At 45.2% G+C, this 13,679-nt stretch overlaps 3 protein-coding genes and 1 non-coding gene across 6 annotated transcripts; 2 read left to right on the top strand and 2 right to left on the bottom strand.

Annotated features, from left to right (window-relative positions):
- The first annotated feature begins 351 nt into the window (after positions 1-351).
- On the top strand, positions 352-3,893 carry LOC127766096 (uncharacterized). The gene is made up of 10 exons (XM_052291127.1): positions 352-858; positions 1,320-1,405; positions 1,545-1,611; positions 1,985-2,127; positions 2,355-2,403; positions 2,490-2,627; positions 2,711-2,791; positions 3,148-3,324; positions 3,429-3,515; positions 3,638-3,893. The coding sequence occupies exons 1-10, from the start codon at positions 367-369 to the stop codon at positions 3,698-3,700; spliced, it is 1,383 nt and encodes a 460-aa protein (XP_052147087.1). The 5' UTR covers positions 352-366; the 3' UTR covers positions 3,701-3,893.
- An 847-nt stretch (positions 3,894-4,740) lies between these two features.
- LOC127766097 (40S ribosomal protein S7-like) lies at positions 4,741-11,183 on the bottom strand. Of its 3 annotated transcripts, none has more exons than XM_052291129.1 (6): positions 11,055-11,180; positions 6,567-6,658; positions 6,419-6,492; positions 6,165-6,288; positions 5,354-5,536; positions 4,741-5,102 (listed from the first exon to the last, which is right to left on the bottom strand). In XM_052291129.1, the coding sequence occupies exons 2-6, from the start codon at positions 6,639-6,641 to the stop codon at positions 4,980-4,982; spliced, it is 579 nt and encodes a 192-aa protein (XP_052147089.1). In that variant the 5' UTR covers positions 6,642-6,658; positions 11,055-11,180; the 3' UTR covers positions 4,741-4,979. The 3 variants fall into 3 exon arrangements, with proteins under 3 accessions (XP_052147089.1, XP_052147090.1, XP_052147088.1); XM_052291130.1 differs by lacking the exon at positions 11,055-11,180 and adding an exon at positions 6,786-6,880; XM_052291128.1 differs by lacking the exons at positions 4,741-5,102; positions 5,354-5,536; positions 6,165-6,288; positions 6,419-6,492; positions 6,567-6,658 and adding exons at positions 9,105-9,379; positions 9,625-9,807; positions 10,419-10,542; positions 10,668-10,741; positions 10,816-10,907 and having other exon boundaries at positions 11,055-11,183.
- A 794-nt stretch (positions 11,184-11,977) lies between these two features.
- LOC127766483 (uncharacterized protein At5g01610-like) lies at positions 11,978-13,333 on the top strand. The gene is made up of 2 exons (XM_052291520.1): positions 11,978-12,295; positions 12,404-13,333. Exons 1-2 carry the CDS (start codon positions 12,209-12,211, stop codon positions 12,827-12,829), a joined length of 513 nt encoding a protein of 170 aa, XP_052147480.1. The 5' UTR covers positions 11,978-12,208; the 3' UTR covers positions 12,830-13,333.
- Positions 13,334-13,362: 29 nt separating this feature from the next.
- On the bottom strand, positions 13,363-13,433 carry TRNAG-GCC (transfer RNA glycine (anticodon GCC)). Its single transcript has one exon. It is a non-coding gene; the product is annotated as a tRNA-Gly (tRNA).
- Between the last annotated feature and the right edge of the window lie 246 nt (positions 13,434-13,679).

Raw genomic sequence — 13,679 nt, 5'->3', positions numbered from 1 at the left:
TCGCGCTTCCGTTCCCCGCATCCTCCTGCGGAGTGCTGCCCTTGCCTTCGCGCCCCACCGTTGCTAGGTTTAGCGGTGCTATACCTAACAAAGCTCGCCATAGGGATAAAGGAGGAAAAAAGAGGTGATGTTGACAAAGACATGTGGGCCCACACACGTTGACTCAGCCAGTTGGACCAGATCAATGAGCCACGTCAACAAAATCCCGCCGTGAATACTGCATTGGGAGTCAAATTATACTGGTTGTGACAGTTGGCAGAGAGGATCAAAGATAACCTATGTATTACCGTTGTAGGGTACGAATTAGTTTGAACCTATATTGAGGGACTTAAGGTAGACTTATTCCTTCCATTTGAAGGCTAACCCATGACCACCAGCCCACCAGCTGGATGCTCCTTCCTCAAAGGCCCCCATACAGGAATACAGCCCAACGCGGCCACGTCGCGTCGCTCTCCACCTCCTCCCACGGAATTCCACCTCCAACCTCGTGAGCTCCGCCTCCACCTCGCTGCTGCTCCGCCAGCTAGTAGCCGCCATCCTCCACGCCTACAAAGCTCGCGGCCCCGCAGGTGCATGCTCCGCTGCCCGCCTCCTCGCCGCCTCTGCCTCCGCCTCCGCCTCCGCCTCGGCTCGCCGGTGTCTACGATGGCCTCCACGCTCACCTTCCTCAGGCCCTCCGCGCCGGCCCCGCTCGCAGCCTCGCGCGGCGCCGCGAGGGGCGTCCCCGCGGCCGTGAGGGTGCCGTGCAGATCTAGGGTCTCGGCGGCCGGCGTGTCCCTCGGATCGGAGGTGGCGGTGGGCTCCGACGCGCTCTTCGCCGACTACAAGCCCACCACCGCATTCCTCTTCCCCGGCCAGGTAACGAGCACAAGGGGGCTGCTTCTCTTAGCACGTAGCACAGACAGTACTTGTGTCCACGCATATAGGAATTTGGGCTCCCGATTGTTGGAATGGTGAGACAGATACCCAGTCATTGAAAAGTTCCCTGTGAGGTTTAAACTTTGAGATAATTGCCATCCAGCTAGGTACAATTTAGCAGGAAGGAGAATTTGAATTTTGAAGGAACCTGAGGTAGCAGGAAGTGTTTAGTTAGTTGCTGCAATTGTAGCTTGATGTACAAAAGTAAGTTGCTTCAGTTGACGTGTATGAAGTTGTAAAGTGATGGTTAGGATGTGAAAGGACGTCGTCTGATTTATAATTAGGTGCTTCAGTTCTGGTACTATTTTCATGCGGCCATATGCATAATTGAAAGCTAAATATGGTTGCAGTATATGTGCTGCATCACTTCTATGTGTTTATTCTTTTTCTTCGTTTTTCAGGGTGCTCAGACTGTTGGGATGGTTGCAGAAGCAGTGAATGTTCCTGCAGCTGCCAAACTATTTGACAAGGCAAATGATATACTTGGGTATGTTCTAATCTTTTATTCTACCTATACGTTTTCACTCCTTTACAGTACTTGTTCCATGATGCTAATAAGTTTACGTACTATATTCCAAAGGTGAAAAAAAAGATTGCATATGCTAATGTTGTTTTGACAAATGTAGGTATGACTTGTTGGATTTTTGCACCAATGGACCAAAAGAAAAGCTTGACTCGACAGTAATCAGTCAGGTTTGTAGATTTCAAAGTCATTTCTCCTTCATGCATTCCATTTGGCTTCTTATCCATGTAAATACTAAATAGTATTATTTGCTATGAACTGTGTTTTTTTTCTTAGTCATATCATATAGCTTTCCCCCATATGTATAAGTGATAACTGATAAGTTATGAATCCAGTTAACCAATTTTAGTAATTTTCTGTCTTGCAATTTATGCTAGAAGTCTACTCCACAAAATTGTTTGGCTTTCCCTTTTAACCCAGCAATGCTTTTCAAAATTTGTTTTCAGTGCAAAGGATGACACATTTCAGATATAGTTCCAGACTTCCAGTTCTTGTCAGTCAAGAGTTATATTCTGACCAATGAAAAATGTTTTTTTTTTGCAGCCAGCTATATATGTCACCAGCCTTGCAGCCGTAGAGGTACTACGCTCACGTGATGGAGGCCAAAATGTAATTGACTCTGTAGATGTCACATGCGGTCTCAGCTTAGGGGAATACACTGCACTTGCATTTGCTGGTGCCTTTAGGTATTTCCTTTATTCTGTTAATAAAATCATGCATGCATTATTTTGAAAAATAAGCACATGGATTCGTTTCCTATTATAGGTTGAACATACAGTATAGGTTTTGATTTGATCTTTTGTTGAACATACCTAAATCTCTAATACATGTAAGATTTTCAAAACTGAAGCGCTCTGTTTTTGCATTCTGTGTTGTGTCAAGTCTGTGTACTTACATAGTTCTCAACGTGTAGCTTTGAGGATGGTCTGAAGCTTGTCAAGCTTAGAGGAGAAGCCATGCAGGTCACTGTCCAAAGAACACCGTGAGATATGTCTACCTTGAGATTTTTGCTTTCCAAACTGATTGTTAATTTTTATTATCTGTGTAGGATGCTTCAGATGCTGCCAGCAGTGCTATGGTCAGTGTGATTGGTCTAGATTCAGAGAAGGTGCAGCAATTATGCGATGCTGCTAACGAGGAAGTAGATGAAAAGGAAAGAGTTCAAATAGCAAACTTTCTGTGTCCTGTAAGTGTTTCATCTCATGTGTTCCGTTCTCTCCTGGGTATTGCTTTGTTCAAAATAGTGACAGATAGGGCCGTTCATTGCAGGGGAACTATGCAGTTTCTGGTGGTGTGAAGGGGATTGAAGCAGTCGAAGCCAAAGCAAAGTCCTTTAAGGCCAGAATGACGGTTAGTGTTCCTGCACATCTATATATGATATATTATCTATCATAATTTGATGTTTTTGGAAATATAGTTGGCTTATCTACTGAATACTGAACCCACTGTTCAAACGCATATGCCATTTTGGATGTTGACATGTATTAATATCTTAGCTAAAAGAATCATGAAGATATTATATTACAGAAATACATCAGTTGTCAAATCTAATTTTATCCGAATAGGGTCGGTTTGTACTAGTAATAAAAGCTATGCAAGTTTTACTGCGCACATTCTAAAAATATTAGACAGCAATTTTTTACAAACACATAGCAAGATATATGTAAATGATGTGTCTTTGTCTGCGGTGACCATTATCTTACCAGGTGCGCCTAGCTGTTGCTGGTGCTTTCCATACAAGCTTCATGCAACCTGCTGTTTCAAGATTGGAATCTGCATTAGCTGAGACAGAGATAAAAACACCAAGAATCCCAGTTATCTCCAATGTGGATGCATCACCCCACTCAGATCCTGACACAATCAAGAAGATTTTGGCGCGACAGGTATGAGCTCTACACAATATTCTCTAAATCTGAATTTATAATGCAGCTCTCTCTACTCTCTTGGGCACAATGTCTTCTGTATGCCTGACTAATTAGAGTTACAGGTAACTTCCCCTGTGCAATGGGAGAGTACCGTGAAGACTCTGATGGGTAAAGGACTTGAGAAAAGCTATGAACTTGGTCCTGGGAAGGTAAAAGAATTTATCCATGATTTCTTAGACATGAGTAAGCTGAAGATTTATCCATAACTTCATAGTTCACACTGACATTTGAAAATACTGTTCTTGTCTTGTTGCTTGTCTGGCATTACCAGGTTATAGCAGGAATTCTTAAAAGGATTGACAAAGGCGCAAGCATTGAGAACATTGGTGCATGAGTTTGGAGGTATCAAGAGTCAAAGACTATAGGGATAATAAGGTTAGGGAGAGCCTGCAAATTCAAGCGGTACTCCGAATGTATCAAATGTTAGCCAACATGGCTGTTGTGGCAAACTGGCAATTGCCGTCTGAGGAAACGATATTGATTACTGTTGAGGCCCATAATTTGGAGACTTTTGTGGTTTATTTACAGCCTGCTGTTCAGATTTAACCAAGATGTGAATGTGTGAATGTGTGATAACTCATGATAGAACATGTGAATTTGTTCTTAGATTTTTGGTAAAAATTGTTAGTTGATGTGTACGATGTGTACACAGAAAACTTGTGTGTATAGGATACATCCATTCAAATTCTGCAAAATTCTTTCCAAAACCCTTTGTACCATGGGATAGACCGTCCAAGTCTTATGATCCAAAGGGGACAGATTTTTCGTACCATTGTTCCGATTTACCTTTCTGGAACGGATTGGGACTCGAGAATCCTACGATATTCCTTTCGAATGGCAGTTTCATAAGATTTTGTAGGAAAGTAGGAATTAGGTAACAATCTCATGGAAAATATCTAGAGTTCTCTCCATCTCAAGTTCCAATGTGTTTTATGATATCTATATCCGATTTATTTTCATCAAAATCCTAGGTTTTTCTTTCTGTTTCTGCATATCAATACAAACGATGATAATGGCAAGAGGCCGGCGTAACGCACTCCTCTTCAAGTGGAATTTTCCTACCTGGCCGCTCTCAAGAACAAACTACTAAACGGAGGCAAGGATAATGCCTAGTAATAATACAAGGGTAAATTGACTAGGTTAGCAGACAGCGGGGATAATGCCTAATAGTAAGGGTAAATTGACTAGGGCCGAGTTTAGTTCTAAACTTTTTCTTCAAACTTCCAACTTTTCCATCACATCAAAACTTTCATACACACATAAAAAAATTCCAACTTTTTCGTCACATCGTTCCAATTTCAACCAAACTTCCAATTTTGACGAGGACTAAACACACCCTAGGTTAGCAGACAGCGGGTGATAAACGCAAGAGAATGAAACAGCGAACCATAATGAGACTCTTCACCTACCACATATGTGAAACACATTCCACAACAAACAACGGATTTGAAACAAGCTAACCGTGCCAAGCAAAGGTCTATAATTTAAATGCCCAAAACTTTAACATTGCTCAAGTCGATTTGCAATCTCCAAGTAACAAATACCGAAGACCAACTTTGGCATCAAAACTATGATTTCTGGAATACATTGGGAACAATCCAAGGAATGCATCTTCAAGCAGTTTCAGTCATAGGGTACTCGAAGGCAACATCTTTCCCACAAAGCCTGCGGTAGACTGCGGAGAAGGTCTCAAGCTTGTATTCGGTATTGTTGCGCTCCTTTGGGTCCAAGAAAATCTGAAAACACATCAATACACATGGGTCAATATACTAACCTAGCAAACAGAAATGTCATGCTGCTGGATTAGTTACAGGCTTACAGCAAGCCCATTGTACATGAGGTAAAAAAAACATCTTGGTTTATGATTTCAGTGTATGCAAATTATAAAGGAGAAGCCGATGTAGCTAGTAGACACAGTACATGCAGTGACAGATGAACACAATATAAACTTTTAAAATGACAATTTAGAAGGGTTTGTAGCATCTACCTTGATGACCTTGGCACCATCCAGACGGTATCTGATGCGCTTGCCAACAATCTCAGCTGGGTAGACTACATCCTCCAAGATACAATCATGAACAGCGGTAAGAGTTCTTGTGCGAGGGCGCTGAACAGCCGAGCCCTTCTTGGGAGGCCTCACAATCCTCCTTGTTGCAACAATCACCACATCCTGTTTGTAGTTCAACGTACAATATCAATAAAAATAGTCAAGTAATAGTAAATTCTTCAGAGAATGGTAACAACAACAAACTGACACCAAGGTCATACAAATATAACACAAATTAAGAAGTCTGCTGTGCACCAAATAAGGCTAAAAAACAGAAATGCCAGGATTTCGCTAAACATAACTAACAATTTTGATGTTTTCCCTTCGATGGTATCCTCAGAGTAACTTAGGATGATGCCCCAGGCCAGTTAACCACTACATGTGTACATCAGACACTTCAGCATTGATATAGAAAGCCAGTACTATGCTAGTAGAAGAATGGAAAATGCCCAGCTCGCAGCCTTACGTTAAGTGCTCGCAATACCGTGTATGTTCTCCAAGATGTTAGGTGTTACATGAACAGTATGATATGGCATATTCAGCGCTAAAAGGCAACATTTTATCTTCAATGAAACTGACAGTATATATGTTGCAAGTTAAGCATGAACAACATAAGCTTACAGGTTTTCGGCCCGAGATGCAACATTAAGAACCAACAAAAATGTATTACGAGTTAGTAAATTGAGCTAGTAGCATGCAACCTATGCCAAAAAAAAAAAAAAAGGTGACAAGGCAGGAAAACGTAATTCACCTTGCCGCTGAACTTCTTCTCGAGCTCCCTGACAAGCCTGATATGGATTTTCTTGAATGCCTTGCGCAGACGGTATGGCACGTGAATCACCACAGCCTTCCTGTTCCCGGCAATATCCATCTGGCTGCACAACCACACAAATCCGCAACCACATCACACATTGCACTAACTAACCATCAAAACGAATATACTGCTCACGAACAATCGGCCGGGACCGGGAGTGAGGTTTGCATGGAGAGAACAGGCACACTTACACTGCATTGTTGATGTACAGGTCCTTGAGCTCGCTCTTGAGCTCCTGGTTGCCATTCTCGAGGTCAAAGAAAGCCTACACAAGACAACAGCCGCCATAAGCAAACCACTCCTCGACCCATCTCAAAAGCAAAGAGCAGCGGGTCTCACCTGCGCGACGGAGTCCTCGAACTCGGAGGGCTCGAGGCCCTTCTCCTTCTGGATCTTCTTCCTCGCGGTGTACATCTTCGCTTACCTGGCCCCTGCCGCGAGATTCGATCCCCAGAGACGCACACACACAAGGTCAGATCAGCAATCAAGCAAACCGAGCGAAGAAGACGAATTATAGCGTCGTGCGGATTTGAGGCATAGATGGAGAGAGAGAGATACCTGGGCGCGAGGAGAAGATGCGAGAGCGAGGGAAGTGGCAGCGCCGGCGCTACGATTCGGAGGCGGCGGAGGGGGTGGCCAGGAAGTGTTCTTATAAACCCTAGGCATCGCATCGTTGGGCCAGCAGGCTGTGAGCTCTCTAGCCTGGCAATAAGTCTAATCTGCATCCTTCAATTCATGCCCGTGGTTGAATCGCATTACTCAACTGCACCGAGTATAACCCATCCTCCAACTCACAAAACCATTGCAAATTGACTCCCTCAACAGTATTGGATGGGGGTTTTCGCTGACGTGGCTCATTGACCTGATCAATCGACTAAGTTAGTATGTGGGGCCCAAATGTAAGTCTCCACTCATCTTCTCACCAATCTCTTCCCTCTTTCCTCCCTTGCATCTTCCTCTCCTCAAGTTTCCAGCAGCAGCTCAAGTCTACTGAGAGGGTGGCAGCGGGCCGACAGCGATGAGTCGGAGACTCGGAGGGCACCGGCGGCTCCTCCCATCCTTTCTCCCTCCCTCCATCCCCCCTCTCTCTCTCGGGGCCATCAGTGGCGGGAGGGTGTTCTAGTGCTGTTGCTACCTCTCTAGTGCTGACTTAGGACAGGAGCAGGCCAATGGTATCGTGCACCCACACCGGCTTCCGCGCTGGCAATTCCCTCTCGTGCACGACCACCCCGACCGCCTCTACGACCACTGGATCTCTCCTTCTCTCTTATGCCGCCAAACAGAGGCTCGGACCTAGTAGTGGGATCCAGCCATGCCATGGTTGGTCCAAGCGGCGGTGAGGCGTTGGGTATCTCCGAGCGTCATACAACCCATCAGCGGCAATAGAGACACTCCATCTTCTCGCGGGCGGCATGACAGCGAAGAGGAGCGACAACAGCTGGCAACAAGCACTCCTCTCCGACCAGGGAGCAGGGAGGTGCTTGTTCTTGGCGACTTAGCATCGGAGACGCCGTTGATGAGCCATGTTGACGCTATTCTAGCTTTCCCTGAGCTCGTTCATCATCATCTCCTTGGTGGATGTTGTTTATAGCCACAGCCGCCACCGTTTGCCGCCCTGCTATGATGAGAAGGCGGCGAGGGGAGAGAGTGTGGGGATTGGGGGGAGAATAGAAATAGGACCGCCGCTGCGCTGTCGGATTTACGTGGCTGTCGCGTTGTCTCGCCGATTCGGGAGGTGGAGTCAGAGGTCGACGAGCCCCTGCCCCGCTTGTGTTGCGACCGGCAAGCCCTCCCCCTTGCGTGCTGTGGCAGGCGAGTCCTCGCCGTGCGTGTGCCGTGGCCGTTGAGCTCGCGGAGCGCCGTGAATGGCAACCCCCCTCCTCCCCCCCCCCCCACACACACACACACCCGCGCGCGTGCGCCGTGGCAACTGATTCCTCCCCACCCATGCGCCACGACAGGCAAGCCCCTCCATCTCACTCGTCGCTGCAGCCGCCATTCACATGAGAGAGAGAAAGGGTAACTGACAAGTAGGTCTGAATTTTTTTTAATTGTTTTACTGACTGCCATGTGGGTCCCATTTAAGTTTGTTTTATTTTAATGCCACGTAAGCGCCACATAGGATGAAGACCAAGTTAACCTACCACGTAAGTGGCATGTAACACAAAACTTTGAAAGACGGGGGACTGGTTATACTCGGTTTTACGGTTGAGAGATATGATTCAACTAGGGGCATGTGTTCAGGGGGGCAAAAAGGACTTATTCCATTTCGGAAAATGGGCCTTCGACCTCCTTTGGGCCGTGACTTGTGCTCTAGAGGGTTACTCCGTAGGAATAAGTCCACTTTGACTCCCATAACTGATTCATACCCCGGAACCTATCCACGATACCAGATATGACACCCCCTCTTAAAATGTGAAAAAATAGAAAAACACATAATTCTAAACAGACATTTGATCAGACTGCGAGAAAAAAAAAGAATGAAAACGAAGGAATGAAAAAAGAACAAATCAATAAGAAAAACACATAATTCTAAATACAGCCGTTTGATTGTACCCTACGAATCAAATAGCCCTTATTTTTACAATATGCAGGTTTACTATTTTTCCATTTCTCAATCCAAAAAAACGATAACGGCGTGACGTTCCTCTTTAATACGAGGGTGTTTTTTCATAAGCCTGGCCGCTCTCAAGAGATCAAACGACAAAACGGATGCAAGCAGGAGGCCCAACAAAACAACGATTAAATGACTAAGGTAACAGATAACGAGTAGCTGGAGCAAAAAAAATGAAATAGGCGGTCATAATGAGATTCTTCCCCTACCACATAAGTGAAAACTAATTCCACAACAAACAATGGATTGAAACAAGCTAACCGTGCCAAAGCAAAGGTCTATAATTTAAATGCCCAAAACTTTAACATTGTTCAAGTCGATTTGTCGTCTCGAAGTAACAAATACCCAAGTACCAACTTTGGCATCAAAACTATGATTTCTGGAATACATTGGGAACAATCCAAGGAATGCATCTTCAAGCAGTTTCAGTCATAGGGTACTCAAAGGCAACATCTTTCCCACAAAGCCTGCGGTAGACCGCGGAGAAGGTCTCAAGCTTGTATTCGGTATTGTTGCGCTCCTTTGGGTCCAAGAAAATCTGAAAACACATCAAAACACATGGGTCAATACTAACCTAGCAAACAGAAGTGTCATGCTGCAGGATTAGTTACAGGCTTACAACAAGCCCATTGTACATGAGGAAAAAAAACATCAATGATTTCAGTTTTTGCAAATTATAGTGGAGAAGCTGATGTAGCTGGTAGAGTACATGCAGTGACAGACGAGCACAATATAAAATATTAAAATGACAATTTAGAAGGGACACAAGTTTGTAGCATCTACCTTGATGACCTTGGCACCATCCAGACGGTATCTGATACGCTTGCCAACAATCTCAGCTGGGTAGACTACATCCTCCAAGATACCATCATGAACAGCAGTAAGAGTTCTTGTGCGAGGGCGCTGAACAGCCGAGCCCTTCTTGGGAGGCCTCACAATCCTCCTTGTTGCAACAATTACCACATCCTGTTTGTAGTTTAACATACAATATCAACACAAATAGTCAAGTAATAGTAACTTCTTCAGAGAATGGTAACAACAAACTGACACCAAGGTCATACAAATATAACACAAATTAAGAAGTCTGTCGTGCATGAAACAAGGTTAAAAAACAAAAATGCCAGGATTTCGTAAGCAACACAAATTGATGTTTACCCTTCAATGGTATCCTCAGAGTAACTTAAGATGATACCCCCAGACCAGTTAACCACTACATTTGTACATCAGACACTTCAGTGTCGATATAGAAAGCCAGTACTATGCTAGTAGATGAATGGAAAATGCTCAGGTCGCAGCCTTACAAACGGTGCTTGCAATACCGTGTATGTTCTCCAAGATGTTAGCAGTTATATCAACAGTATGATATTACAAATTCAGCACTAAAAGGGTAACATTTTATCTTCAACCAAACTAACAGTATCTACGTTGCATGTTAAGCATGAACAACATAAGCTACAGGTTTTGCGCCCCGACACGCAACATTAAGAACTAACAACAATGTATTATGAGTTAGTAAATTGAACTCCTAGCATGCGACCTATGCAACACAGTAGACAAATGGGAAAGACGTAATTGACCTTGCCGCTGAACTTCTTCTCGAGCTCCCTGACAAGCCTGACATGGATTTTCTTGAATGCCTTGCGCAGACGGTACGGCACGTGGATCACCACAGCCTTCCTGTTCCCGGCAATATCCATCTGGCTGCACATCCACACAATCCGCAACCACATCACACATTGCACTAACCATCAAAACGAATATACTGCTCACGAGCAATCGGCCGGGACCGGGAGTGAGGCTTGCATGGAGAGAACGGGCACACTTACACTGCATTGTTGATGTACAGGTCCTTGAGCTCGCTCTTGAGCTCCTGGTTGCCATTCTCGAGGTCAAAGAAAGCCTACACAAGACAACAGCCGCCATAAGCAAACCACTCCTCGACCCATCTCAAAAGCAAAGAGCAGCGGGTCTCACCTGCGCGACGGAGTCCTCGAACTCGGAGGGCTCGAGGCCCTTCTCCTTCTGGATCTTCTTCCTCGCGGTGTACATCTTCGCTTACCTGGCCCCTGCCGCGAGATTCGATCCCCAGAGAGAGAGAGACGCGTACACGCACAAGGTCAGATCAGCAACCAAGCAAACCCGGAGAAGAAGACGAATTATAGCGTCGTGCGGATTGGAGGCATGGATGGAGAGAGAGAGAGAGATGGAGATACCTGAGCGCGAGAAGATGCGAGAGGGAAGTGGCGGCGCCGGCGCTAGGGTTCGGAGGCGGCGGAGGGGGTGGGCATGGAGTGTTCTTATAAACCCTAGGCGTCGCATCGTTGGGCCAGCATGGTGTGGGCTTAATCTCTACCCCGCATTTTCAGTAAATGGGCCTTCGACCTTCTTTGGGCCGCGACCTGCCTAGTGTCTTCTCCGGAAACGATTTTGTTATATATTTGTCAATAAACTTTCTCCTATAAATTTGTTAAAAAGAAATATAATGATTATAATTATAGTTTAAATATAATAAACCTTGTATGTAACACTCACATAATTTTAAACCATTAAATTTATTTTATGATTCGTATAAGTAGATAAGAAAAAATCACAACAGGCATATGAGAGAGGGGATTTTATCCCGAGGTGTCAACTTCACACATAAATTGCGTGTTACTGAAAAAAAATTAAGTTACATAGATAAGTTATGATTTAATTATATGATATTTATATGCATACAAATTATTAGGAGAAACATTATCGATAAAAGTTTTCCCTGTATATTTGTCCTTTAGGGCTGGTTTGGTTTGAGGCCTAAATTAGGCTTACCAATATTTGTCAATTTCAATAGTGTTTAGTGTCTATTTGGTTTGAAGCCAAATTTTGACATGCCTAAGAAAATATGTCATTTCAATAGTGAACTTAGACTATTTTGGCTTCAATCCAAACACAACTTTGTCTTACCAAAATTAGTCATGCTAAAACTTACTAAAATTTGACAATGATATAATTTGGTAATACCTGTTTAGGCCACGAACCAAAACAAACCCTTAATCTTAGCGCCATCGTGGGGAGCCTTCTGGAAGGGCGAGATGACCCAACCTCTGAAGCCACGAATATCACCAGCCGCAGCCGGTTTCGTGTTTTTCAACACGCCCCGACGACCAAACGACACGGTGCATTGCAGAGCAAAGAGAGACCCGTCGCTTTCCCGGCGGCAAAATGGATTGCCACCTTCTTCCTCCTCCGCTTCCTGCTTTGATCCGGTCTCGACCAACGACCTAGCTAAGCGAGGCGAAAACCAGCAGAAGAGCCTCTCCTCTTCTTCGATCGTCGCAAGAAGATACTACCAGAGAAGCAGATCGCAGCGAGAGGAGAAAGATCAAAGATGGACGATATCATGAACAAGCTGGGGGGCTACTGGCTCGGGCAGAAGGCCAACAAGGAGATCTCCTCCGCCGGCGACGACATCGAGGTAAGGTTTTTTTTCCTTTCCTTCGATCGAATTCTTTTCTTGTGCCGATGTCCTGATGATGATCGCCGGCGGCGACGGCGACGGCGGCGGCGGCGGGTGGTGGTGCAGTCGCTGTCGACGAGCGTCGGGGAGGGGGCAAAGTGGCTGGTGAACAAGCTGAAGGGGAAGATGCAGAAGCCGCTGCAGGAGCTGCTCCGGGAGCACGACCTGCCGGAGGGCTTGTTCCCGCGGGAGGCGACCAACTACGAGTTCTCGCCGGAGACGCGGCGGCTGACGGTGCACATCCCGGCGGCGTGCGAGGTCGGCTACAGGGACGGCTCCGTGCTGCGGTTCGACGCCACGGTGTCCGGGACGCTGGAGAAGGGGAGGCTGGCGGAGGTGGAGGGGCTCAAGACCAAGGTGCTCGTCTGGGCCAGGGTCACCGCCGTCAGGGCCGACGCCGCCAAGGTGCACTTCACCGCCGGCATCAGGAAGTCGCGCAGCCGTGACGCCTACGAGGTCGTCAGGGGCGGCATCATCGTCGAGGAGTTCTAGCATCGCGCGTGCGCCGCCACCCACGATCGATCAGAGGAAATAATAATACGTGCTTGTACGATTAGTGTTCGGGATGGGTAATTTACCGCGAATGACCTTTGTGATTATAACTGATTATTAGTAATTATAAAAGCTGGGTGTCCATGATAAAGGGTAGATACTTGAGATGCTGTGAAGAACTACTGGTCTACTACTGCAGCCAGTTTTCTTTATGGTGTTCGATTTCAGTTACGGAGTTATAAGAAGGCTACGCATACGAGGAACAAAAAAAAAAAAAAAAAAAATCTTACTTGAACTTGCATTTGAGCAATGGATAGTTTACTTCTCACGGCCAGTCATTGAGCAATGGATCGTTCATACATCAAGATGCCAGGCCATTTCCCTTCATCAAATAAAAAAATAAATATGCCAATTGCCTTTTTTCGCAGAAACGCACGGCAAGTCGTTGAGCAATGGACTATTGCGCAGATTTGTTCATAATGCATGAAGTTGCCAATTGTCTTTATCTAAAATGGAAGAGCCAAAAATTAATATGCACCAGCCGGGAATCGAACCCGGGTCTGTACCGTGGCAGGGTACTATTCTACCACTAGACCACTGGTGCTTTTGTTCTTGATCCTACGAGTAAACTAATTTTAGCTCTACACAAATCCAACTCATATGACTAAGACCCTATTTAATTCAGCTTAGGATTATTATAATCTGGATTATTAAAAGTAAGCTGAAACAAACAAGTAGATTATTATGCTAAATTATTATAATCTATAAGCCAGATTACTATAATCCAATAATCTTCTCTAGATGAGCTTTTTCCAGATTATTGAGTGGCTAAAAACCCACTACTCTTAGA

The sequence above is a fragment of the Oryza glaberrima genome, chromosome 3 (assembly GCF_000147395.1).
Source record: "Oryza glaberrima chromosome 3, OglaRS2, whole genome shotgun sequence".
Taxonomy (NCBI): domain Eukaryota; kingdom Viridiplantae; phylum Streptophyta; class Magnoliopsida; order Poales; family Poaceae; genus Oryza; species Oryza glaberrima.
This window is presented reverse-complemented; position numbering and strand designations above follow the sequence as displayed.

Excerpts from the sequence above, each read along its gene's own strand:
- LOC127766096 (XM_052291127.1), top strand. The coding sequence starts at position 367 with ATGACCACCAGCCCACCAGCTGGATGCTCCTTCCTCAAAGGCCCCCAT. Across the intron at positions 2,128-2,354 it reads GCATTTGCTGGTGCCTTTAG|CTTTGAGGATGGTCTGAAGC; the intron begins GTATTTCCTTTA and ends CTCAACGTGTAG. Across the intron at positions 2,628-2,710 it reads TAGCAAACTTTCTGTGTCCT|GGGAACTATGCAGTTTCTGG; the intron begins GTAAGTGTTTCA and ends CGTTCATTGCAG.
- LOC127766097 (XM_052291128.1), bottom strand. The coding sequence starts at position 10,890 with ATGTACACCGCGAGGAAGAAGATCCAGAAGGAGAAGGGCCTCGAGCCC. Across the intron at positions 9,808-10,418 it reads AGAAGAAGTTCAGCGGCAAG|GATGTGGTAATTGTTGCAAC; the intron begins GTCAATTACGTC and ends AACTACAAACAG. Across the intron at positions 9,380-9,624 it reads ATGGTGCCAAGGTCATCAAG|ATTTTCTTGGACCCAAAGGA; the intron begins GTAGATGCTACA and ends ATGTGTTTTCAG.
- LOC127766483 (XM_052291520.1), top strand. The coding sequence starts at position 12,209 with ATGGACGATATCATGAACAAGCTGGGGGGCTACTGGCTCGGGCAGAAG. Across the intron at positions 12,296-12,403 it reads CCGCCGGCGACGACATCGAG|TCGCTGTCGACGAGCGTCGG; the intron begins GTAAGGTTTTTT and ends GTGGTGGTGCAG.